This window comes from Budorcas taxicolor, chromosome 4, assembly GCF_023091745.1.
Source record: "Budorcas taxicolor isolate Tak-1 chromosome 4, Takin1.1, whole genome shotgun sequence".
NCBI lineage: Eukaryota > Metazoa > Chordata > Mammalia > Artiodactyla > Bovidae > Budorcas > Budorcas taxicolor.
In genome coordinates this window covers 21,102,307-21,130,132 of record NC_068913.1, presented here as the reverse complement: position 1 = coordinate 21,130,132, position 27,826 = coordinate 21,102,307, and the positions used below count along the sequence as shown (strand labels likewise).

The 27,826-nt window shown below is 34.4% G+C and overlaps 1 protein-coding gene across 1 annotated transcript in view; it reads right to left on the bottom strand.

Annotated features, from left to right (window-relative positions):
* Nucleotides 1-27,826, bottom strand: part of PHF14 (PHD finger protein 14) — a 195,372-nt gene that overhangs the window by 82,656 nt on the left and 84,890 nt on the right. Inside the window, exons 15-16 of the mRNA XM_052639076.1 lie at nucleotides 20,949-20,999; nucleotides 20,709-20,830 (exon numbers count right to left, since the gene is read on the bottom strand). Coding sequence (XP_052495036.1) covers nucleotides 20,709-20,830; nucleotides 20,949-20,999 — 173 coding nt within the window. The remainder of the gene's footprint in view (nucleotides 1-20,708; nucleotides 20,831-20,948; nucleotides 21,000-27,826) is intronic.

Sequence of the window (27,826 nt, the reverse complement as noted above, 5' to 3'; positions counted from 1 at the left end):
GACATTTGCAAGAAAGAGCAGCAGAACTAAAGCCCATCAAGCAACTAAATACAATCGACAATAGAGTTCATGAAGAGTGATGGTCTCCTATTAAAGCCAGCTGGGAAAACGGGAGAGATTTCAAGTTAAATTTCCATTTTTTTAGTTGAAATTGCACCTTTTATAAATATTCCTATAATCCTGGGGATTTAGGGGAAACAAAGTAGTGTTTAGTCAAATACTATCTGATGTATCTTTTATCAAAAGTGAGATACTGAGAAATATGTATGTGCAAAATACATTTCGAAGGTTTTTGGTTTTGTTTTTTTAAATTATTGTGTGATGGGACCCATACCCAGGCACTCCGTATCAACTCTAAAACAGAGTCCAGTGCTGTACAAGTGTTACAAAATATATTTTAGTAAGTTACTCTCTCTTTCTCAGTATGTTTCCATAGGGCAAAAAAGTTTTATGTGGGACAACTTTATGACTTCATTCCCAATAGAAATGTGCCCTCTCAAAGTTAACAGGCATTGATTTTTAGACCAGTGAGCCTATAAAATCAGCTCTAATAATACACATCTAAAGTGACAATAAAAAGTAGGATACTTTCTGGTTACACATAATAGGTAAGGTCTATGTAATTACTCAACAAAGCTGTCCTGATTTACTGACATGTCATTTCTGATCAAGAGTTACTAGGAAGAAAAAAGGAGAGGGGAGGACAATGGAGAAAAAAAATTAACTTGAAAGAATAAACACACTGCTTTAAAGATATACTAGAACTACATGATTTGTGTATCACAGTTAACATAAAATGTAAAGGGGTAAGAGTCATGTTACTAAAAAAAATTTAACTGATTTATTTTGAAAACAGATTCCTATAATAGAATTCAGTGCTTGGTCACTCTTCCCCTACATTCTTATCCTAAACTTTGGTTTCTTTTTAATGAAAAAAAGGAGTCAGCAAAACAAAATGCCACCATTAAATCATTCTGCAACATTTTGTGTCAAAAATGTAATGGGAAATGCACCCATCAAGGGAAAGGTTACTGTTCTTCCAGAACATCTTTTCGCTTGGTTCACGGCTCATCCTTCTACATAACCGTGCAGGCACTACTGACGGTTTTCTCTTTCAGTTTAATGTGGCATTTGAAGGATTATGGCATTTTCAGAAACCACAGTGCAGTGATTTTAGTCATTATCTGACTGAAAGTGATACTGCGACTCAGAATAACTGAGCTGTTTATGTGCAGTGGTAAAAGTCAGCTACCAACTCTTTTCACATTATCAACCTAATTGTTGATTGTGTATTTTCTTAATAATACATGAGGTCAGTCTAGAAACTAACGCCAGAATTAGAGAAAACTCCATTTAAATGGGAGCCTGCTGTACACAGGGATACTGTATTTAATTTTAAATCCTATTAACTGCATTGTTATAGAAAGAGTTAATTCAGAAATTGGTAATCTTAACTCATTTCAGTTTGGGGAAAAATGTAATTGAAACTGTTTCACAAAAAGGGTTAAACAATTAAAGGGAATATTCTTAGAAATTAAAATGAAAAGAAACCATATATCATACATGTAAATCAATTAAGAACTATAAAGATACAGTAAATGAGATATGCTATAAATACCCAGATAATATTTTAATCTACAAATATTTGAATAGATTACTTATATTAATATATTTAAAGTATATTTTAAAAGCTCAATCTATAATATTTTATTTTATAGAATTAAGAAAATAAAAAACTTTTCAAATGGAAAGAAAACAGTTTCTACTATAAACTATTTCTCACAAACTATTTCTACATCTCAGTTAGTGAAAAATGAAAAGAGGCTGCCTTAAAATTAACTCATATGCTTCTGGTAAGCTATGACCTATAAAATGTATAATTGACAACAAAATTAGAAAAATAACATGGATTAATACAATAAAAAACAGCACTGTTGGTGGGAGGTTTGTGCGGTAAATTGTTCAAAATCCCAGACTGCTGGATATTTTCCATTTCTGAATTTCCTTCTCTTCTCCTTTAGTCTATGATATAATGAAATCACAGAATGTGAAAATTAAAAGGTATCTTCAAATATATCTAATACATTGCTTAATTTATGAACGAGACAGATGGTTTCCAGAAAAGTTGTCTGCATCCTCAAGGTGACAGTCTTCAAACTCTCAGTGTTAGTCCTATACCCTCCACCATCATTTTGCCTGGTTAGTTATCTAATGAAGTTTTCAAGTGAGGTTCATTTTTTGAGCCTATTAAGATAAAACATTCAATGCACTTTCACTGCCAAAGAGAGACTGTCCTTAATAAGCAAGAAAATTATATTCCTGGTTTTCCTAATTAACAATTTCCTCATATATGTTAACAGCATTATGTGGAAAATTAGAGCTGTAATAATGACATATATCACATCTAAATAATAAGTGAATAGGGTGAAATTAAGGGGAAAATGAGGTTTGATAACTTACTTTTATCCTTATTCAAAAAATAGAGATAGAAATATAAAAACATTTGTCCAAATACAACAATGTTATATCTAATACACACACATTCACACATGTACATTTTAAAACCTGAACAAGATCACCCTAAGGTTAAAGAATTCTGAGGTTATGTATTTCTGAGATTTAAGTCTCAGTTTTATGTATGCTACAGAATCAACTAAATGATGCAAAACTTCCTGAGTGGGGAACATATTAACATTTATTTTATGAAGATTCTGAAATGACAATGTTCTTATTTGCTCACTGAATTTCAAAGGACCGCAGTTCTTTGTCTACTAACTTGTATTGTTCTACTCATTTAAATAATCTCTTCTCAAAAACAAAACCCTCAGATCACAGGTAATTAAGAGGCTGACTACAACAGAGGTAAATCTGTTTTTCAGATTTAATCTACCAAATGCAAATATACTGCACTCGGGATCTTTTTTTTGCCCCACAACTGGTGCTTATTACAAATACTCACCTCTCTAAAATTTCACATCATTGTGCCTATAAACTCAAGATTTCTTCAGTCTATTATTAGAATGATGCGGTTGTATTCTTCAAGACAACACAGAGAGACTACAAAAGCATTTAGTAGACAGATGACCACAATTAAAATGACGAGTGACCAAAAAGATAGAGGTAAGATGCATCGTGCATTTTCACGAACAGCAACTTCAATTAATATATGCAACATTATGTGACTTAAGTATGTACACATATGCCATTTTAATGTGTATACATATAACATAAATACAATGTAAATATATTCATATACCCTTCAACCTGAAAGTTATTTGTAAAAGATGTAACTTGTCCATGAAAAAAGGATAGAGTATATTTCCTTAAAAACAAAAGTCCCAGAGATAAACATCTACAAAGGTCACATTTATTGAGTCCTATGCCTCTCATTTAATATAAAATACAAATGAAGAATAATGACATCTAAAGTTAAAAACAAAAAGTAGTAATTTTAATAAATCCTTTTATTATCAAAGAAAATCAAATAGTATAGTTGGAAGAATAAAGATTACAGCACTACAGTCTCAAAGAACATCAAGTTTAATTTTAAAAAAACACACCAAAATTCAAAACATCAGATATGATCCCAAAAGGGATGTCATCATTTAGCCTGAAACAAATACATTTATCAAAGGCAAGTTTTATTCTACCAGGGAGCTGAAATGAAGATTTATATTGAGTCTGTATGAGCTGAGAGCACAAACTGTTTGAATCTGAGTATCAGTTTCACTACTTTCTTTTGGGAAGTTATTTATGCCTCAGTTGCCCCATCAATTCAATGGAAGCAATACTACTGCTCACCTTATAGGGTAGCTGTAAGGATTGAATGGTTCAATATGTACATATATATATATATATATATATATATATATATATATATATATGGTATCTGGTCCATATAAGCATTATATAAATAGTTTATTATAGTTGTTTGCATATATAGGGTATTTACAATTCCCTAATTACTATGCCAAGCCATTTACTTCTATTTATCTCACTTAATCCTCCAACAACCTCTGGGTTAGGTACTATTGACTATGGTTATTTTACAGATAAAGAAACCAAACCACAGAGAACATAAAGGCAGAATCCCCAAATAACAGAAACAGGTTTTAAATCAGGTGGCAGGCTATAAATATCCATTTTTAATTGTTCATTATATAAAACTGTTTCCCAAAATGTAGAAAGACTCTGAAATTTAATAACATTTAGGCTTTTTACATAAATTTAGCAAGTTTGCTTTAAAAATATCCAGTGTAAAATATCATGCTGAAGAAGGAATAAAATGGGATTAAGTTTTTCACATACAAGATTCACTTGAATTAGAAGTATCTATTTCATTAAATTATTTTGTTAAAGAAGAAACATATTCAATGACAGGTGTTCAAGATTGTATGGCAGGCTTTATTTAGGACCATCATGATAGATTTAGGAACCACTGCATTGCGACTTTATACTGGGGCAGAAAGACTGGGCCAAACTCTGAATACAGTATGGCCAAGAGGGAATTTATAGAAAAAGTGCATGGTGGCGATCAATGGATAGAAAATTAATAAGCGGAAATATCAGTGCTAAGGGGGTTTTGGCTAAACTGACCTGAAAGAATTTTTTCTTAAGATATGCCTGGGTGATCAGAATAGTAGAGACTGAGGAACCAGATCAGATACTTAGGGTGATCAGACATCAAGGGTAAGAGATTCTGCTTAAACTGACTGAGCAGGGTTCCTGCTAAAACTGGACATTATAAGGAAACATACAGATGAACTTTGGAGAAAGTTCAGTAACCTGACTAAAGTTTGGTCCAGCAAAGAATCTTTATTGCCTTTGCTAAGTCGCTTCAGTTGTGTCCGACTCTGTGTGACCCCATAGACGGCACCCACCAGGCTCCCGTCCCTGGGATTCTCCAGGCAAGAACACTGGAGTGGGTTGCCATTTCCTTCTCCAATGCATTAAAGTGAAAAGTGAAAGTGAAGTCGCTCAGTCGTGTCCGACTCTTCGCGACCCCTTTAGCACATTAAAAAAAATTTTTTTGAAGAAAAAACAACAGAAACTAATTTTATTTAATCAAACACGTGTAAAAATAATATTAAGATTAAAAAATGGATTAGGAAAGAAATAGGCTATGAGGAACAAGTGACAAGAGAATATTTGCAGTGGTTTTCTGAGGGTGAGGGTGAGCGTGAGATATGGGATACATGGTATATGGACTCTCCCCCCAACCAGGGGTCAAACCCATGACACCTGCATTTGGAGAGCAGAGTCTTAACCACTGGGTCACTGGGGAAGCCCATAAGAGTAATATGAAGATGAGAAAAATGAACAGGAAAGTAACAGGTTATGAAGAACCAGTGACAAGAGAATATTTGCAGTGGTTGTCTGAGGGTAGGGTGGGAGCTAGGATTGACAGTATATAGTCAGAGCACTTTTTGAGGTAATGGAAAATTCTCTAAAATGGGACTCTATGGATAGCTGAACAGTTCTATAAATTTATTAAAAATTGTTAACAGTCTACATATAAAATGGCTGAATTTGTACAGTATGAAAATTAAATCTCAATATAGTTATTTTTGAAAAAATATTTGCTCTTTATCAAAGGAAGTAGGCTGTACCAAGGGAACTGACTTATTTTCCAGTCTCTTTGGCTAAATGAGAGAAAAGGCAACAAGAATGACTTCCACTCTAAGAGACTTAATCAAAATATATAAATATTCTACATAGTTACAGAATAGTCTAGAAAGAGATTCTGAAAGTATGTGTTTACAAGAGAGTCTGTGAGGGAACGTAATTTAGTATAGATTTGGGAACTTGTAACATCACATGACTTCCCTGGTGGCTCAGACAGTAAGGCGACTACCTACAATGCAGGAGACCTGGGTTCAATCCCTGGGTCAGGATGATCTCCTGGAGAAGGAACTGGCAACCCACTCCAGTATTCTTGCCTGGAAAATCCCATGGACAGAGGAGCCTGGTAGGCTACAATCCGTGGGGTCACAAAGGGTAGGACACAACTGAGCGACTTCACTCACTCACTTAGTCAACATCACATATGATTATCAGAGGTAGTCTGTTAGAGCTCAGAGATGATATAGCCTGACATCTTTTCTATTCAAATAAAAAAACAGAGACCCTCTGAGATTCAGCAGCTTGCTAGACAAGCTAGGTAAGAGACAAGCTAGGTAAGAGACAAGCTTGGACTGAGGTCTTCTAATTCTCAGTGAAGTAATCATAGTCAATCAGAAACCTTTATTTACCTACCCTTTTTGTTGTTGTTTGCTATAAGAATATACTATTTTAAAGTTTGTTTTTAATAAGTAAAAATGAAAAAACAAATCAATTAAGACCCAAAGAAAAGTCTTTGCTCTCAAAGAGATGACACTATTTCAGTGTATAAGGCTGAAATGCATACAGACTTAGCAGTGCATCAGTAAATAATTTAACAAAAATTTACTCTGATTAACTTCCTGTGCCATATTGTAGAAGACTATGAGAATCATCATGAATAAATGGAAGGCCTCATTTAATCTAGTGAAAAAAGTAATTCATAGGTAATTTCCAAGGAATTGGATAATAGCATGATGTGGGATTTTATGTGGATCCCAAGGTCAATCAAAGTTAGAAAAACATCATTATGGGATCATATAAGTCTCGAAGGATACATGAAAGAAGTAAATATCGACCTAGTCTTAGAAGAAAGAAGAGAATATGATCTGAAATAGAAAGTCTCAAGCAAAGAGTTGTAGTGCCCATCCAAAAGATAAGCATACTCAAGAAAAGAAGCAACTGACAACTGAAACAAAATCAATAAATTGCTTGAAAAACACAGCTTACCATAACTAAAGTAAGACAAAAGAAAAAGTTTTCAATAGCTCTATTATCTAAATATATTAAAAATCGAGGGACTTCCCTGGTGGTCTAATGGTTAAGACTCTGTCCTTCCAGTGGAGTGGGTGTGGGTTCAATCTCTAGTTGGGTTACTAGGACCCCCACATGCTGCATGGGGCAGTCAAGAAACAAAAAGTAATAATAAATAAGTAAAGATTTTTTAATATGAAATTAATTACCAAAAACCTCCCAACAAAGAAAATTCTAGCCCAGAATGGGAGAAAATAATAGCAAATGAAACAACTGACAAAGGATTAATCTCCAAAATACACAAGCAGCTCATTCAACTCAATACCAGAAAAACAACCCAATTAAAAAGTGGGCAGAAGACCTAACCAGACATTTCTCCAAGGAAGATATACAGATGGCCAATAAACACATGAAAAGATACTTAACGCTGCTCATTATTACAGAAATGCAAATCAATATACAATGAGGTATATCACCTCCTACCAATCAGAATGGCCACCATCAAAAAAAATCTACAAACAATAAATGCTAGAGAGGGTGTAGAGAAAATGGAAACTTCTTGTACTGTTGGTGGGAATGTAAACTGATACAGCCATATCAATGTAAATTGATATGAATACAGTATAGACATTCCCTAAAAAACTAGGAATAAACTATCATATGGCCCAACAATCACACTACTGGGCATATACCCTGAGGAAACCATAACTGGAAAAGGCACACACACTCCAATGTTCACTGCAGCACTATTTACAATAACTAGGACATGGAAGCAAACTAGATGTCCATCAACAGATGAATGGATAAATAAGCTGTAGTATATATATACAACAGAGTATTAGTCATAAAAAGGAACACATCAGTTCGAAAGAAAAGGATGAACCTAGAGCCTATTATAAAGAGTGAAATAAGTCAGAAAAACAAACATCGTATATTAACATATATATGCAGTCTAGAAAGATAGTACTGATGAACCTATCTGCAACTCAGCAATGGAGACACAGACCTAGAGAAGAGACTTGTGGCCACAGTTGAGGAAGGAGTGGGGGGATGAACTGAGAGAGTAGCACCCAAAGATGTACCTTACCATATGCAAAACAGACAGCCAGTGGGAATTTGCTGCATGACACAGAGCACTCAAACCCAGGGTTCTGTGACAATGAAGCGGGTGGGACGGGATGGAAGGTGGGAGGGAGGTTCAAGAAGGAGGGGACATGGGACATATGTACACCTAGCGTTGATTCATGTTGATGTATGGCAGAAACCAACAAAATACTGTAAAAGCAATTACTCTCAAATTAAAATTAAATTTAAAAAAAAAAAGAAAGAAAGAAAGCAAACTCTGGTCCAGATGGTTACATTTGAAGAATTCAATGAAAATTCAATGAAGAAATAAAATCAATCAATAAATACTTCAAAAAAATAGAATACTTTCAAACATCTTCTAGAAGGCCAATATAACCTGAAAAACAAAATCTGATTAAGACTTAAGAAAAAAAATTGAAGAATAATATTTACATGAATAGAGACACAAAACCCTTATCAAAATACTAGCAAATAAAATCCAAATATATAGCCCAGGAGGGCCTTATCCCAGGATTGTAAAGTTGATACAACTTTTGAGGTCTCCATCTGTGAAGGATGGAAAAGCTAGACTGAAAACACTGCTTATGCACCTGCTTGTGCCAAGATCTCCTTATTGAGAGGTCTTAACACTTCTCTCTTGGAGAAGGCAATGGCACCCCACTCCAGTACTCTTGCCTGGAAAATCCCATGAACGGAGGAGGCTGGTGCACTGCAGTCCATAGGGTCGCTAAGAGTGGGACACGACTTCACTTTCACTTTTCACTTTCATGCATTGGAGAAGGAAATGGCAACCCACTCCAGTGTTCTTGCCTGGAGAATCCCAGGGACGGGGGAGCCTGGTGGGCTGCCGTCTATGGGGTCGCACAGAGTCGGGACACGACTGAAGCGACTTAGCAGCAGCAGCACCAGCAACACTTCTCGCCACTGAGTCTGTATTTTCCAATTTCCTAGGCCTTTCCCTTCTTCTTCACTCCAGTCCCTGGGTCCATTAAACAGCAAAAGCCTTCTGATTTAATGTTCAGCTTGGCTTCTGATCCTAACTGACTACCTCAATGCCTGGCAGCTCTCAACACCTACATAAACAGGTTTTTTTAAAAAAATCTTATTTAAAAATTTCTTATACAATAGCATCAAAAACATTAAATACTTAGGAATACATTTAATAATAAACATGTAAGACTTCTAAAATGCAAACTGTAAAAACATTGATGAAAAAATAATGGATATCTGAAAATCTGAACAAATGTAAAGATATACCTAGTTCATGCATCAGGAAACAATTCTGTTAATGCTTCCCAATATTAATGTTCCCCAAATTCATCCACATATTCAACACAAAACTTATCAAAATCCCAGTAGGCTTCTTTTGAAACACTGTGGTTAAATATATGTAAGATTTACCATTTAAACCATTTTTAAGTGTACATTTCAGACACATTAAGTATATTCACACTGTTGTGCAAACATCACCACTATTTATCATTTTACACAACTTAAACTCAGTACCTATTCAAACACTAACTCCCCAGTCACCCTGCTCCTGGCAACCACGATCCCACTTTCTGTCTCTATGAATTTAACTACTCTTAAATATCCCGTATTAAGTAGAATCATATTACATTTGTCCTTTTTTGACTGGCTTATTTCAGTCAGCATTAAAGTCTTCAGTGTTCATTCATGTTATAGCATGTATCAGAATTTCCTTCCTTTTTATTTTTGGAATATATCCTGATGGCTTCCCTGGTGGCTCAGTGGTAAAGAATCCACCAGCCAACATAGGAGACGCAGGTTTGATCCCTGGATCAGGAAGATCCCCTGGAGAAGGAAATGGCAACCCACTTCAGTATTCTTGCCTGGGAAACACCATGAACAGAGAAGCCTGGTAGGCTAGAGTCTGTGGCATTGCAAAAAGCAGGACATGACTTAGTGACTAAATAACAACAACATGAATATATCTTATTTTGTTTATCCATTCATCTATTAATGGACACTTGGTTTGCTTCCACCATTTGACTACTCCTAATAATGCTGCCAGGCTTCCCTGGTAGCTCCGCTGGTGAAGAAGCTGCCTGCAATGCAGGAGGCTCTCGTTCAATTTCTGGGTCGGGAAGATACCCTAGAGAAGGCATAGACTACCCACTCCAGTATTCCAGGGCTTCGCTGGTGGCTCAGTCGGTAAGGAATCCACCTGCAACGCGGGAGACCTGGGTTGGGAAGATCCCCTGGAGGAGGCACGGCAACACACTCCAGGATTCCTGCCTTGAGAATCCCCATGGACAGAGGAGCCTGGTGGGCTGCAGTCCATGGGGTCACAAAGAGTCAGACACGACTGAGAGACTAAGCACACAGCAATAATGCTGCCGTGAATATGAACATACAATATCTCTTTAAGCTCCTGCTTTCAATTCTTTGGGGGTATATGCTCTCTAGAAGTGAAATTTCTTTTCCTCCACATCCTCCTCCAAACTTGTTACTTTATATTTTTGTTTGTTTAATAATAGTTATTCTAATGGGTTTGAAGCAGTATTTCATTATGGTTTTGCTTTGAATTTCACTAATGATTAATGTATAGCATATTTTCATATGCTTAATGACTGTAGAATTTCTTTGGAGAAATGTCTGTTCAAGTCTTTTGCTCATTTTTAATCAGTTTTTTTCATGTTGTAAATGATTTGTTGTTCTTTTTATACTCTTGATATCAATCTCTCATTGGATGCATGATTTGCAAATATTTTCTCACTCTGTTGGTTGCCTTTTCACTCTGTTGGTATTTTATGACACAGATATTTCTATGTCTATTATATTTCTATTTCTATGTCTGATTAGATGAAGTCTAACATATATTTTTGTTGTTGCTGGCCTGTGCTTTTTTTGGTATCATATCCATGCTTTCTTCCTTTTAATAAAAATGGAAAGCTCTTTCTGACACTCATATGAAAATGCAAAGGATCCCAAACAACAAATGAGCTTACGATAAGACCTCAATAAGCCAGACATTAGTACTGGCCTAGAAATATGTACATAGCTTGATGGAACAGAATACAAAGTCTAGAAACTGACTCTCATTTAAAAAGTCAATTAATATTTAACAATGAAACCAAAGCAACTTAATGTAGAAAGGAAATGCTTGCTAGAAATTTGTTAGAAAACTGGTGCTAGAAAACTGGAAATCCACATGGGATAATAAACAAACCTTCCTTAACTATACCTGAAGTTAAACAAAAATTAACTTCGGATGAACCATACAAATCTCAGTATAAAAGATAATTCATAAAGCTTTTAGAAGAACACAAAGATAATTTTTGTGACCTGGACCTAAGCAAAGGCTTCTTAGATAGGACACAAAGGCATTAATCATAAAATAAAAAGTTGCTAAACTGAACTTAGTAAAATTAGTAATTTCTGCTCTCTAATACCATTAAAAAATGAATAAGCAGGCCATAGATAAAGACTGTATGTTTGAAAAACATGTATTTGCAAAATAGAGTATATTAAAAACTCATATAAACTCAATACTAAACATACTACCCAATTTTTTTAATGAGCAAAAGAATTAGCTCACAAAGGAAGATATACAAACAGCCAGTGAGCATATAAAAATGTGCTCAACATTATTATACATCAGAGTAATGTAAACTAAAACCACAGTGCCATTCCCTCACACATTCATTAAAACGGCTGAAATCAAATAAAAACTAAACATGCCATTTATACGTTCTACAAGAGGTAACTTCTAGGGGAAAAAAAATACAGTGGTTGCCTTTGAGAAGAGGGAATGACTAGGAAAGGGCACAGCTCTTGAGAATGATAAAAATTGTTCTACATCTTAATAGAAATGGGGGTTACATAAGCTTATCATAAAAAATTTTGTTACATGCTTTTCTTAAAATTCACCAATTTATTCATTTAACATTTATGCATTTCACTGTTTGTCACTTTAACCACACACACACATACACAAGCAACTACTGAACTTAATAGATTTATTTTTTGTAGTGGTTGGGGCTGGCAATTCCGAAACTACTTCCTATATATCCTAAGCTTGAGCAAATAGGAAAATATATTATCCTGAAACCCAAACTGGATAAGACAATTTATGAATACACTTTAATATTTCTATGAAATATTTATATTTTTATAGAAATGTTTCTATGAAACTTTCGTTTCATCATTAACTCAGAATTTACAACCTTTGGGAAGCTTAGTTATTGTTTCTCTAAGTATTTACAGAGCCTGGATGTAAAAACACTGAACAAAGCACATGTAACTAGACTTCTATACAGATACAGCCATTTTTCTTACTTGAATTTTAATGTTTGTTGTTTACATCAAAATTATTAAGATCATATTTTGCCAAAATATCCATTTAAAAAAATATATCAGATAGGGTGACACATACGAAACTTTAAATAGTTGCAATGTTTGCATTTTTCCTACTTATTATTGATTAAAGTGAAAGTCGCCCAGCCGTGTCCGACCCTTTGCGACCCCATGGACTATAGCCTGCTAGGCTCCTCTGTCCATGGAATTTTCTAGGCAAGAATACTGGGGTGGGTTGCCACTTCCTTCTCCAATCTTTGATTAAAAATATAAAGAAAAATATCTTTGTTAATCAGTGCTCAGGCTGATTTATTTATACATTCTAGCATTATTCATATATTAAATGCTGGCATTCTTATAGAGTTTTAATTCTGGTATTAAGCTGATTGAATTAAGTTTCTTTTTATTTTTTTAAGTTAATACAAATAAGTAACCAGGTCTTCAAAAATTATATAAACTTTCAAAACTAAAGTAGACCTCACTAGGGTTTTTTTTAACATCAAAAAGCTTAAAAATCAATTGTTAAACAAAATGAAAATTTAGAAATATTTTCTCAAAATATGGATATAATGATGTTAAACTCTCCAGAATATGACAGAAATACGTTTCTGAATTCTATTCAATTTTACTTACGCATTAGGTGATGTTGTTTGGTATTCATGTCAGAATTCCTTGAAAATCTGTTTCTATAAACTATTTCTTATTATGGTTATTCAAAAAGTAAATGTAAAAGTTTTTTAAGCAATTAAAAAACCTAAGAAAAGGAAGTTTCAAGTCATAATTATACTTCTGTTTAAATTTTCAAATAATTTCTAGTGCTTCACTGGTTTGTATTTAGAACGCTACACTTACCTTCCCTTTTGATGCGATTCTTGTTAAAGAATTAGCACATTTCCTCAGGCTATGAGTTATAGAAAGTCTATATGTCTTTCAACAACTTGATATGCTACTTTACCTTTGCCTTCTATGTAAAATTAGATTTTCATATCAGATTTTTGATAATATTTTTAAGCCTCTTTTATATTAAAAATAAAAATTAGGAAGATTTAATATCTGGCCAATGATTCCCTAACGCAACCTCCTAAAAAGTGTGTAAGCCATTACCTACCACAGGGAGGCGCTCGTTGCTCAGTGACTTGGAGTAAGAACAGCAGAGCTATAAGGACATGTAAAACAGAGACTGTGCCTTCTAGATGGCCATACTTGCAAGAGAGAGAATTCAAGTAATATTACAGCACTAACAGCAGTGAACTTCAAGAAGAGATACATCACACAGGACATAAAGGTGACATGAGGCGATACATTTTACTACACATAATTGAAAGAAATATTAGACCTCCAAGCTTTGGAAACAATCCTCTAGAATACAGCAATTTGTACTACACTGATCACTGACTCAGGGTTATAAAACAGAACAAAACATTAAAACCTATCCTTGAAACTGTTGGTAAAACTAAGGAATAGAAACAGAAGATTAACCAGAAATGTCTTTGTGCAGGAAATTTTTTTTACTAATTTGAAATTTATTAGAAGACAAATCATTTTAAAATTTCTATTTGTTTCTAATTTACAAGTGTCCAAATAATATATATTCACACCATCACTTGACATTCCTACATAAATATGCAAATTTTATCATTAAGACTGATTACTATGTGATAAACTACATAAGAAATAATAAATTGGAAAGTGTATAATCAAAATAAATCATGCTAAATATTTTAGTCAGTCAGTTCAGTTGCTCAGTAGTGTCCGACTCTGTGATCCCATGGACTGCAGCACACCAGGCTCCCTCTCCATCACCAACTCCTAGAGTTTCTTCAAACTCATGTCAGTTGAGTCAGTGATGCCATCCAACCATCTCATCCTCTGTCGTCCCCTTCACCTCCCGCCTTCAATCTTTCCCAGCATCAGGGTCTTAAAGTACTGGAGTTTCAGCTTCAACATCAGTCCTTTCAATGAATACTCAGGACTGATTTCCAATAGGATGGACTGGTTGGATCTCCTTGCAGTCCAAGGGACTCTCAAGAGTCTTCTCCAACACCACAGTTCAAAAGCATCAATTCTCCGGCACTCAGCTTTCCTTATAGTCCAACTCTCACATCAATACACGACTACTGGAAAAACCATAGCCTTGACTAGACGGACCTTTGTTGGCAAGGTAATGTCTCTGCTTTTGAATACGCTATCTAGGTTGCTCATAACTTTTCTCCCAAGGAGTAAGCGTCTTCTAATTTCATGACTGTAGTCACCATCTGCAGTGATTTTGGAGCCCAAAAAGATAGTTTGACACTGTTTCCACTATTTCTCCATCTATTTGCCATGAAGTGATGGGGCCAGATGCCATGATGTTAGTTTTCTGAATGTTGGGTTTTAAGCCAACTTTTTCACTTTCCTCTTTCACTTTCACCAAGAGGTTCTTTAGTTCCTCTTCACTTTCTGCCATAAGGGTGGTGTCATCTGTATCTGAGATTATTGATATTTCTCCTGGCAATCTTGATTCCAGCACTTCATCCAGCCCAGCGTTTCGCATGATGTACTGTAAATATAAGTTAAATAAGCAGGGTGACAATATACAGCCTTGACATACTCCTTTTCCTATTTGGAACCAGTCTCTTGTTCCATGTCCAGTTCTAACTGTTGCTTCCTGTCCTGCATACAGATTTCTCAAGAGACAGGTCAGGTGGTCTGGTACTGCCATCTCTTTCAGAACTTTCCACAGTTTATTGTGATCCACACAGTCAAAGGCTTTGGCATAGTCAATAAAGCAGAAATAGATGGGAGATACCCCATGCCCAAGCTCAGGAGCGGTGGCTGCACTTGCTGGACCAGCAGTGAGAAGATACCCCATGTCCAAGGGCAAAGCAGAAGCCCCAGCAAGAAGGTAGGAGGGGCGAATTTGCATTTAAAATCAAACCCCATTCCCGCCAGAGACGCTCAGAGGGCTCAAACAAACCGTGTGCACACCAGCACCCAGGGACCCCACAGAGAGTGAGACAGAACTGTGTCTGAGCGTCTGCTGTGGAAGTATGGGTCGGTGGTGGTCTGCCGCAGGGACAGAGGCCCTGGGTGCAGCAGACTTGGAGAATCCCATGGACAGAGAAGCCTGGTGGGCTACAGTCCACGGGGTCGCAAAGAGTTGGACACAACTGAGCGAACAGTCTAGTCTAGTCTAGTCTAGTCTAAGCTCTCTTGGAGGAGGTCGCTGTTAACCCCACCATAGAGCTGCCAGAACTTACACAGGACTGGGAAACACTCTCAGAGGGCACAACAGAAACCTGTGCACCAGGACCCAGAAGTAAGGAGCAGTGACTCCACAGGAGACTGCCCCGGACTTGCCTGTGGGTGTCCAGCTGTCTCTGGCAGAGGCGTGAGTCAGCTGGCGGCCTGCTGCAGGGCTGGGGGCACTGAGTGCAGCAGTACATGCAACGGATCTTTTGAGGGAGGTCACCTCTACCTTCATTGCCTCCACCACAGTTTGGCCCCAGGTAAATAGCAGGGAGGGAACACAGTTCCACCCATCAACAGAAAATTGGATTAACGATTTACTGAGCATGGCCCTGCCAATCAGAACAAGACCCAGTTTCCCCCTCAGTCAGTCTCTCCCACCAGGAGCTTCCATAAGCCTCTCATCCTTATTGATCAGAGGGCAGACAGACTGAAAACCACAATCACAGAAAACGAACCCATCTAATCACATGGACCACAGCTTTGTCTAACTCAATGAAAACTATGAGCCAGGCCGTGCAGGGCCACCCAAGACAGACAGGTCATGGTGGGGAGTTCTGACAAAATGTGGTCCACTGGAGAAGGGAATGGCAAACCACTTCAGTATTCTTGCCTTGAGAACCCCATGAACAGTATGAAATATTTTAGGCAATCTATCAAATGTAATCAATTATTCTTAAGAGAAATGAAACTATGTTTTATTTTTTTAAGTACTTTAAAACAATCTATTAGTATTTAAAGTGATCTTACATTCTGTGAACATAGAGTTAACACAGAGTTACAAATAAGATCTGCTCTCTTAGTCTAACAGAATCTCTGGGGAATTAAACACCCCTTACTATGACCCAGGCAATCTATAAACCTCCAGAAAGCTAAAACAGGAAATGTAATTATAAACTGAAAAATCTGAATTATCACAGAGACCAATATTTGAAATAATTGATAAATATGAATTTGTGTTTGTGTTCCTAGTAACTTAAGATATCAACAAATTGTTTTGAGGAAGGCACACAGAAGCTAGATGTTTAAAATGTCAAATAAATAAAAGTGCTAATAACAGTGTTAACAGACCAAATAAACATCCTAACTCTGTAACCAAAATGGTTCAATACCTATATAATTTGCCATATACTCAAATAAGGAAGAGAATATAGTAAACATTTAACGGTATAGACTTAGCTATAAAAATAAAACAGCTGCACAGATCATTTCCTACCCTCAATGCTTCTAAGTAATGGCCACAATACAAGGTAAAACTAAAGATGTTATTTAAGAGGACCAATGGATTTTAAGGATCTTAGTTTTAGGAGACCTTTTTCCTCTCGCCTATTTCCCGTTAAGTAATAAAATGTGTCCCACTGAGTTTACATAGTTAAGATAAAATCTGAAGCCTAAAATTTTGGTCTTATTCCTAATTTGATGGTTTGATAAAGATGTGTAGAGAACAAAAGCCAACCTACATCTAAAATCTATCTTTTGAAAATAAAATGTGTTCAAGAAGAATAATCACTTTATTTCTACTTTTACATTAATATATCAACAAACATTTCAAATTTGTGATTCCTAGTCCTTTACCTAAAACACAGAAAAAAACCACTGCTCTTTAGCAACATGAAAGTAATCCTCCTTTATTAAGTCTTTTAAACATTTTATCATATACTTATACTGAGTGAACAATTTGTTCTAGAAATAAATTAGAATAGTAAATGTTTTTAAATTAATTCAGCAAAGAATAATCGGTCACTACTCATATGGCAAAGTCACTCATTTGCCACACATTTACTGATAATTAAATGTCCCAGGAACTGAGGAAGCAAAACCAAGTAAGATATCACTAAGAGCTCAAAAGTACCTCCAACAAGGAACATTCACAGCAAAAAGATAAATATCCACAAAGATCTCATAATTTGAAGACAGTTTCAATTTGCCCTTTAGCATTTAACTGCACTAAATAACACAGAGGAATATATTTTCAATTGGAAACTTTCCAGTTAAATTTTAATTAAATTTAAAAAGTAGATGGCAAAAAAGGAAGCACTATTTTTTCTAATCAATATAATAATGTAAACCATCTTTCATCCATAAGACACTGATAACTTTCATATTTCCTGTGTTTAGAAGAAATAGTTGGTCAAATCATTTTAGGGACCATGTTTCAACAAATTCAAATTTTCTGTCTCCCTTATTGCAAGAATAATCATATACAAAAACAGGACAAGCACACTCTCTGAAAGGTAAAAAAATATGCATTAGTATTATTACTGTAACATATTTACCATCTAGAATCCTTATTTCAGAGCACACATCCATGTATTCTTTGAATTATTAAGTATTAATAATACCACTGCCCTACTATCTTATACAGAATAACTCACAAAGCTTATAATGGAGCACAGCATGATTGTGATCATATATAAGAGAGGAGAAAACCAAGACACAGAAATTCTAAATTACTTGTTAAAGACCTGAGAAAACTCAAGAGGCAAAACAGAAAATAACATTTGGAACCTACTATTACAGGTAACTGACAAATTGAATACAGCTTTCTCATGATATTAAAAAAATTACACATGTAAATTAACATATACACATTTACAAATAACTGAAAAAGCCAGGAACATCCTAAGAATTTTTTATATAGCCTGAATTACATAGAGAAGTGTGGTTTCAAAATCAAAGCTGCTAAACAGCCGATTCCAGTGAGTCATGTACATTAGTTCAAAGGAATCTGAGAAAATACAGTATATTCAATATAATATTAGTAATTAAATTATGACCCAAGAAGTTGATTTTATAAGAGGACTTAATAAACATATATAATAAGTAATATGATCAAGCACTGAAATATATCTTCAGGGGAAAAAAAGGTTACTTTAAAATGTTTTAAAAGTAAAGTTAAAAAAATAGCATGTGTACATAATATTTAAGATGCAACTTAATCATAAAAGTGTGGGTTTTGGGGGGAGGGGTTTGCAAACAACGATGGTACCATTACAAAATAAAAGAGATCTTAGGGGAAATGGTAGATATTGGCTTATAAGCCTACCTCTTGAAACACATGAAATTCTACATAAAATTCTTCTTTAATCCAAAAGCAATGTGCTTAAACTAAATGTGTATGTGTGTGTGTGTATATAAAATATAGATAAAATATATATGTATTTTTAAAGAACAATCACATTATAACTATAAAACATTTTATGGCAAGGCTTTATATCCAGCTTATTTTGTTCTCAGAGCATTATTAGTATATAACGTTTATAAAACATTTAATTCCCTCTTCATTACCTCTAAAATCTTTGCAGAAAATCTGATATTATCTTCTTAACAAGGCAAAACTAAGGAAGAGATTTGTATATCCATCATTTCTAGAGTAACAAAAATATCTTTACCTTCCAGAAGACTTTCACAAAAACCCGACACTGGAATGTTATAATAATGCAAGTGAGGATGAAAATTTTATAATAGGAACTGATAAAATAAATGAGAGGAAAGGCTAATAATAGATAAAAATGTTTATCAAGAATCAAAGAAAGGTGATACCTATTTTTTCTTTTTTAAGACAACTATAAAACAATGTCCTGGAGATACTCTTGTTATAGAGTGGTTTTTAAGATGAAAATTGTATTTACTTCTTAGGTTCTTTTTTTCAAATATGACCAAATAAATAAAATACAAACCTGACAAAAACATATAGAGTCTATAGCAAAAAGACCTGCATCAGCCTACTATCTTAAGAAAATAAATAGGAGGGAGATATTTACATAGATTTTAATAGTTATAAAAAGAATAACCAGCTCTCTTAACTATTGCTTCAAAATGCCCCACAATGCTGCTCTCAATTCTAGACTGAATTTTTGTTCATTATGTAAGAGTGTTTTTATGTTTTTTCTTTTATTTGTTGTTTTATGCATTCCAGTATGTTATGCTTACGTTTGGGATTTCTTTTTTTATATAAATCAGAACATCATGTTGTGATGAGGATTATTCATGGGTCTCTTCTGATATTAGAACTAATTTACCCTAAACTTAAATAAGCTTAATCTCCAGGAAAGCTTTCACGATATTTTACATAAACTATCTCAAAAAACAGTGGTCTAATATTACAGACTTTTCAAGTCTGCTGAAGCACTCTGTATTTCTTCACTGGAATTTATACTTTTTCTTTTTCTACCTCAACGATGGCATAAAGTCATGAAATTTAAAACCACATGCCTTTAAGAAATTAAAACAAGCAAATTATACTTCTAATGACAAATACATGACATCATTTTGGAAGCAAATATTTAAAATCTTATAAAGGTATTAATACACATTAACTAATAATTTTTGAATCATTTAATTTCTATGCCATGAGTTAGGGGTTTATCAAAAGACAAAATTTTGAAGGAAATCAGAAAGTGTTCCCATAACATACTAAAAAATTCTTTGTGTCACTGTCCTTTGAAAGAGGATACCTCTTTTTAGATGAGGTCTCCTTTTTCTCACCCACCCACTGCTTCATCTCACTGAAAGCTTTGTGCAATTTCATCATCTCAGCAAGAGAGGCAAATGGCTCAAGTTAGCAGTCTCTGGACCCTCAGGAATACCCACTATGCCATATCATCTGAGATTCCTGATTAGAATTATGTCTGATTAAAAAAAAAAAAAAAGTAACAAAACAAAACAAAGAAACAAAGAAGAAAACAAAACAGAAAACAAAAAATGTCTACCTAGGCCATCTTTTCACCTTTCTTTATTTCATAAGAGAGAAGCATTTAACACATTTTTTTGAAAAATGATAAAGTACTAACAAAGCTCGTGTCAATAAAAAGTATTTCTTATCATCACTGCTAAAAAACTTATCAACTTTTATATGCTAACAAAACTCAGTAATCTTATTGCTCTATGAGATAAAACATAATAACCTTAGCACAAACAGTTTAGATCAAATTATTTTTGTGGCCTCTATCTATAGAACACAGTCAACTTCTCATGCCAAGGGAAAGTTAATTCTCTTTTGTTGAAAATCCAGATTATCACTCTTAACTATATCTAAATCCAGAGAATAACCATGTGTAGCACATTGGATGAAATTTGTTTGTGAAGTACTTTTTTCACTAAATAAGATTTTAAGAAAGGTCCTATACTGTGATTTTTTTTCCCCCATTATATCTGTGATGAGAAAATGATTAGGATGGAACCTTAATCCCCAAAAGATAAAGTCTCAGCAACCAGCTTACCTGACTAGATTTTCATTGTCTCCAGTTCCCTTGCAAGTTGCACATTCAGTTCGTAAATCTTCAGCCTTGGGCTTCTTTTGTAACACAGACTGCCTTTGTCTTCTCTCTCTAGGAACTCTTTCCTGTCATACAAGGAAGAAACAAAATATAAAATCCGGATATGAGGAAAACAGAAATAATTTTAAGCAAGGAAGTTTCTCAAAGTTTAGACTATGCAAAATATGCTTAACTTATTCCAACCTCATGTTTTTCTTCCTCAGGAATGAAGCTTCGTTTTCGTCCTCTGGTTCTCTAAAAAAGAAAGAAAGAAAGAAAAATCCACAAAAATATCCAATGTTTAATTAATGGTAAAAATAAATTTTCTCTGTTAAATGTTACTGCTTAGGTTAAGCAGTTGGAAAGTTAGCAGCATTTCTAATTAATGCAGTACTGCTCCACTGCACTTTGTTACAATTTATATCATAGAAAATAAAAACATGACAAATTAAGTACAGCCTACAGTAACAGTGCTTTACTTCTAAATAACAGATATCTGATAAGAAAAATAAGCTACAAAATTAGCCTGAAGATTTATGAACACCATAGATGTCATACTATGATGATTTATGAAGAACATTTAAACTTTCATAACTTATCATATATGATTGCTAGAGCTAAACCTGGACTCACAATACATCTATTGTATGCCTCTGTGTGTGTGTGTATGTTTGTGTGCTGCACAAACATGTCAGAGTAACAAGAATCAATTTTTAACGGCTACGAAACAAGTGGGAGGCAAAGGGCTCAGATGTCTCCCAACCCTGGTTAAAGTAAAATCAACTAAAACATGGTACAGGTGACTTGAGCTTATTTACTTAAAACTTTTGAAATTTATATCCTGTATTTCAGAACACATTTACCATGTGAAAGACAACATTTGTATGTTTTAAAGTAATACAAGTACAATAGTATTTGCAGCCTGTATGTTAAAAATCTCGACCATGTAGCACATACTCTGGAGATCTACAATTCTCATGTAAAGATCACTGTTCTTAAGAGAGAATGAAGAGAAAGGAGGCACCACTTTCAAAAATTACTTTGTCTGACTGCTGAGATCAAGGAACATTATTTCCAAGTTACAGTAGGGACCAAACAATTCTAAATCACTGTCATTTCAATTTTCCACAGAACCAAGTCACTTGTTATTTAGAACCCACATCCTGTTTAATCTGCCCCTCGAGGAGAAGGGGGCAACAGAGGATGAGATGGTTGAATGGTATCATCGACTCAATGGGTACGAGTTTGAGCAAACTCAGGGACGTAGTAAAGGACAGGGAAGCCTGGCCAGCTGCAGTCCATGGGATCACAAAGTCGTCAGACACAACTGAGCAACTGAACAACAACAGATGACCAAGAGTTAACCAAGTCAGTCATTCAAAATAAGCAGATTTAAAGACAACATATTCACTTACATTTATACTCTCAATCAGTATAGTTTGATTATATTATAGAAGAAATTGGGAAGAAAAAGTAAGACTGTACCCAGGGAAAGATTTCAAATGCAGTCCACACTGGACATGACTGAGTGACTGAGCACATACACATCTATTTTTAATTTCAAAGATTAGTACTAAGCCTTGCTTCTCAAAATATGAATCATGGTTCATAAGCACTGGCATCCACTGGGAGTTAGAAATGAAGAATCTCATGCCCAGAACAACATACTGAATTAGAACTTGTCTTTTCACAAGATCCTCAAGTAAGTCATATACACATTAAAGTTTGAAAACAGCCTTTAATACTGACACCACTTACCCAAGTCCTAATTAAAACCTTATGGCTAGCTCTTTGTATAGTCATCTTTCCCCTCTATGACATTCCTTCTTTTATGCTTCAAATTCTGTCTCCCTACACAATTTCTCCCAAAACTGGTAAGGACCATGTCATATTCATCTTTTCAGACCCAATTAACCTTAATATAATGCATATTACATAGAAATTCAATAAATTTGTTTAAATAAAATAAATATAAGTATCTGGAATGAAACTACAAATGAATACACCAGATAATACAAATGATAACACTGACCAAAAGGGTAAGTTATTGTTCCCTTCTCTAATAATCTATTTTCAATTTGCAAAAATTATGCATAGAACCATTTCAATAAGGTGATCAAAATTAATAACCACTATCAAAGGAAAAATATTCAAATTACTTATTTTAGTTCTAGGAACATCTAAAGAATGTTCAAACGGTCTTCACACATTTCTATATTTCTCTTCATTCAATCCATCTTTTGTTGAGTCATCTAGTTTTTGAATCATCTACTCACTGAATTAATTTTTAAAGTATATACATCAATGGTCCAAGTTCATATTCTCAGTTCTTTTAAAAATATATAATTATTTACCATTTATGATTAATACTTTAAATTTTCAAACATCTGGCTTGATTCCATCAATTGGAAGCTTTACATACCCATGGAAGAGCTGATCTTTAGGTAGACTGGTAAGGAGTCCAGGGCCCTCAAGGAGGAAGGGGTCCAGAGCCCTCAAGGAGAAAGGGGTTTAGGGCTCTCAAGGAAGAGAAAAGGACAAAGGTTTTTTCCCTACATAGCTTTGTCTTAGTCAATATAACAATCTATCTTGCTGAAGGACATGTTTCTCCTTGACAAGAACATTCTGACTAATCTTGTTACCTTAAGACATATATTGTGGGAGTGGGTCTGGTAAGACCTTTCTATTGTTAGTTCTAATCTTGTTAATTTAAGATGTATGTTGTGGGAGCAGGTCTAGTAAAAGTATATAAGGCCTTGATAAGACTAGTGGGTTTCTGGCACTATCCTTCCCCCTTCTGATGTCTATGTCAAAAACTTTCTCTCACTTTTTATACTTTAATAAAACTCTGCTACACAAAAGCTATTGAGTGATCAAGCCTGGTCCCTGGTCCTGAAGCTAAATCTTCTTTGGAGATAACAAGTCTGACATCATTCACTGTAAGCTATCACCCATACTGCAATTACCATCATAAAGTATAATGTCACACTGATCCTATCTCATAACTATAGTTACATATCTCTACATTTATAAATTGTTTTATATTTTATGAAAGTAGTATTTTTAAATGACTAAACATTTATAATAAAGTGATTTTTAACTTAAGTGCACATATTACAAGAAGGTAATCATTTACGTATTCCTGCTGTAATTTTAAATAACTAAATACAAGAAACCAACATAAACAATTTCTAGCCAGAAAAACAAGGTTGTTACTAGCAACATGAAATTATAGCATTTTAGAGTTCTGAGAAAGCAGGTCACAGAAGAAACTTGATCAGCTGTGATCACACAGCTGATAACTGATTAAAGGTGAACTTCAAACCCAGGTCTTACAACTCTCAATTCAGTGATTTTTCTTGCATGATAAATCCAAGATCAATAATTTAATCCCACATAGAGATGAGTAAAACTATCAAAAGAAAGCAAATGTCTTATTCTCACTTGATAGTTAAATAAACTGTAACACTCTTATGTCTAAATGAAAAGTTCTTACATTTTGAAACAAGTAAATGAGACAAAGGAGACAAGTCTACCCAAAGGAGTGGAGACCTCAATACCTCAAGCTGACTCTATCTATATTCTACTCAATTTGGTACCCTATACATACAATGACTAACATGATCCATTACCAAAGTGATTTATAGCAAGCTTCTTTAGCAAATATAACTAGCATTTTCAATGGAGAAGGAAATGGCACCCCACTCCAGTACTCTTGCCTGGAAAATCCCATGGACGGAGAAGCCTGGTAGGCTGCAGTCCATGGGGTCGCTAAGAGTCAGACACAGCTGAGCAACTTCACTTTGACTTTTCACTTTCATGCATTGGAGAAGGAACTGGCAACCCACTCCAGTATTCTTGCCTAGAGAACCCCAGGGATGGGGGAGCCTGGTGGGCTGCCGTCTTTGGGGTCGCACAGAGTCGGACACGACTGAAGCGACTTAGCAGCAGCAGCAGCATATTTCCAAAAATTAAAAATTAGAGGATTTAATCCAAACAGAATGTTTCAGAATATCAAGTCTCTCAACCAAGAAAATACTGAAAGTAGTGGGTTTTTGCCCCCTAGTTTTAATGAAGTGCCAGCAACTGTTGTAATTCACACCAATCTACAAACAAAACAGACAAAATATGTTAAACATGGTATCTCCTCTAGTGAATCAAAAACATAACGGGAGTTAAAAAGAAGGAGAAACGACAGGAAAAAAAACAAGTGTGCCTCATCCAACAGGTTTCAATAATCAAAGAGCTTGCCCCATCTTAGATGTACATAAGTATTCATAACCAGGTGGTCATTTCATGGAATACATTGAGCCTGACACTACTTTAGAAACAAGATAAAGCAGAAGGGAGAACATAGTGCATGGAAGAAGGAAAGAACAATTATTTAATAAGTATGTGCTTTAGAACTTAACACAGATATATTATCTAGACGTTCCAAATGATTGAAAGTTTATTTCCAAATTGAGGTTCCTTTTTAATTATTACACTCTTAAAAGTAAATGAAAGTTTGAAAATCATTCCAAATCTTAACACTTTCCTATCTTTTTCTTCTTTGTTATTTTTTAAGAACTTTATTTGCTCAGGGAACACTGTCAATCTGAGCTGCTTAGATTACCTAGCTCTACCTGTCTCTGACACATTTACTTGAAAACAGGAGGGGATAAAAACACCCACAAAGAGCGGCATAATATTAGAGACAATGCATCTAAGTTAGGAAAGAATAAAACATTTGTAACTATAGGCATCATTTTAAAAGCACATCCATCTGAAATAAATATTTCAATAACTTCACTCGTTGGACTAATAAACATGTAACATATTTTAATTCTGGGTTATTTTAATTTATAATTAAGTCAGATGTATGATTATTTCCCCAAGGTTAGAATGATTCATTTCACAAATGAACTAAATTTAAAACTAAAAGAGTGTATCTCAACATCTTTGATGGATTTCACAGTCATTTGTGCACTGACTTCTCTAAGTTTGACACACTTTTTTGATGAAAAATCACCATTTACACAAATGACAATAAATAAGCCACACGTGATTAGACAAAACAAAGAATGCCTTCCGATGTAATTTATATATAAAAAGATAAAATGCTTACTTATTAACAAAATTCAAAATTCAATGTTAATTAGGACAATTAAACCTTGAAAACCTCTGTCAGGCTAAAATAGCTTCAGATTTATGCTGAGGAATAAATGTCAGGGCTGCCTTGAAGCTGTTCAAAATGCTTCAATGAAATATATATACAGCATATATATTTTTCCCTTAAACATAAGTATGTTTTCCAATTTTAAAAAAAACACTAAAAACAATCATATATTAAAACTCACAAAATATTCGAAAGAAAAATGTTATATACATAAACAATGTATGAACAAAGCACCATCTGTTTCTGTTGGCTACAGGCATACAACAGATGGAATGGTGATCACCAAAAATGAGTGTTTTCACTTCTTGTCAACTGACTAGAGTTTATTTTTACCTAATTTTTATTAACTGGGTTTGGAAAATAGGTGAAAAATAAAAAGAATATCATGACCAGTTTCACTTAACACTGTAAATTAAAATAACCACAAGCCTAAAAAGGTAAAATAAAAGCTACATATTACATGACAAATGTTTCTGTAATGCCCTTCTCATAGGTAATAGCATATTCAAAATAAGGAAAATCCTGAAGATTCGCCTCGTCCTTGTTCTCTTTATTTCACACACCTGGAAATAAATAAAAATGATGACTTTCCAAAAGGCAAAAAGCACAGCAGCAGCCTGTGGGTTCTGAGTAAGATTACCTGACGGAAGGACACCCTCAGTGGCTCTCTTCCAAGTGAGTCAAGGTGAACTAAGCATGGTTTAGTCCACCAAAAAATTTTTTGCCTAGGTTTCTTCTAAGGATCTGTGACAGACACACAGGTTATATAATCTGTTTAGTACTTAGTACTTCAGAGGTCCCCTTGAGTCTGATAATAAACTCAAAAATAACTCTGATATCTAAGATCCCCCTACATAATCCTTTCTTCCCAGAACTACATTAATTAATCAAAACCATTAGCATATAGATTACAAATAAATTAAGACTTGGGCAATGAATGCCTAGTTGCCTTTAGTCATTTCAATAGGGCTGAATCCAATGCTTCTATTATTTCTGCTAAACTAGCATCTAAAAATTGTATGTATGAAAAACATATTCCAGATTTTAAAATTTTCTGTTAAATAGACTATATGACAGACATAAAACATATGTGTATGTGTAAAACTATTTTCAAATCAAATGAAAGCAGACTCTCAGATATTTGATTATCTCTCAAATGAAGCTTACCACTTATAACAGACTACTGATTTATTGAGTAAAATGGAAAACAGATTAATAATGTGTTTCAGTCTATTTCTAGAATAATGATCTATAAGAAAAGGTGAATTCTGAAAAAAATATAGCTTCAGTCAAAGCTGATAAAAAGTACTTTGACATTTTATTGCATTTATCTCTCCAAAAAAGGAGATACATAAAACAATATAAAAATGTATGAGACAGAAAAAAAGATCTGACAACTTCAAAGAGAGTAGAAGATGATACATTGTGTATAAGAGTAGGGAAAGATAGTCCCAACAAGTCCCTTTGGCACTTGTATAAAAGATGAAAAGTCACTAGATGACACAGAGTGTAAAGAAAACGAAAAGAAAATATGAAAGCTTTCAAGTTACATTAAAGTTATTAGAAAATATGCCAAAAAGTACAAACATCAATTTTAAAGTAACTTCAAAAGGAACATGGGTAAGCTAATTTATATTTTCTTCAAAAGTAATTTCCCTGCCTAAAAGCAAATGAAAAGTTTCTACATTAAAAAAAAAAAAATGCAGAGAAAATGTCTAAATAACAAGATACTTAAAGGGAAGGCTGCCTTTCAAGTAATTCTATAGTTTCACCAATGAAATATGATTAATACATACAAGGAGAAACAAACTAATTCCCTTCCTAACAATAAAGGGCTAGGGAAAAGACTGTTTCAAAGTATACTAAGCTTCTGATACATAGCAACAGTGGAAATGAACTCATTGGTGAAATACACTAAGTACCT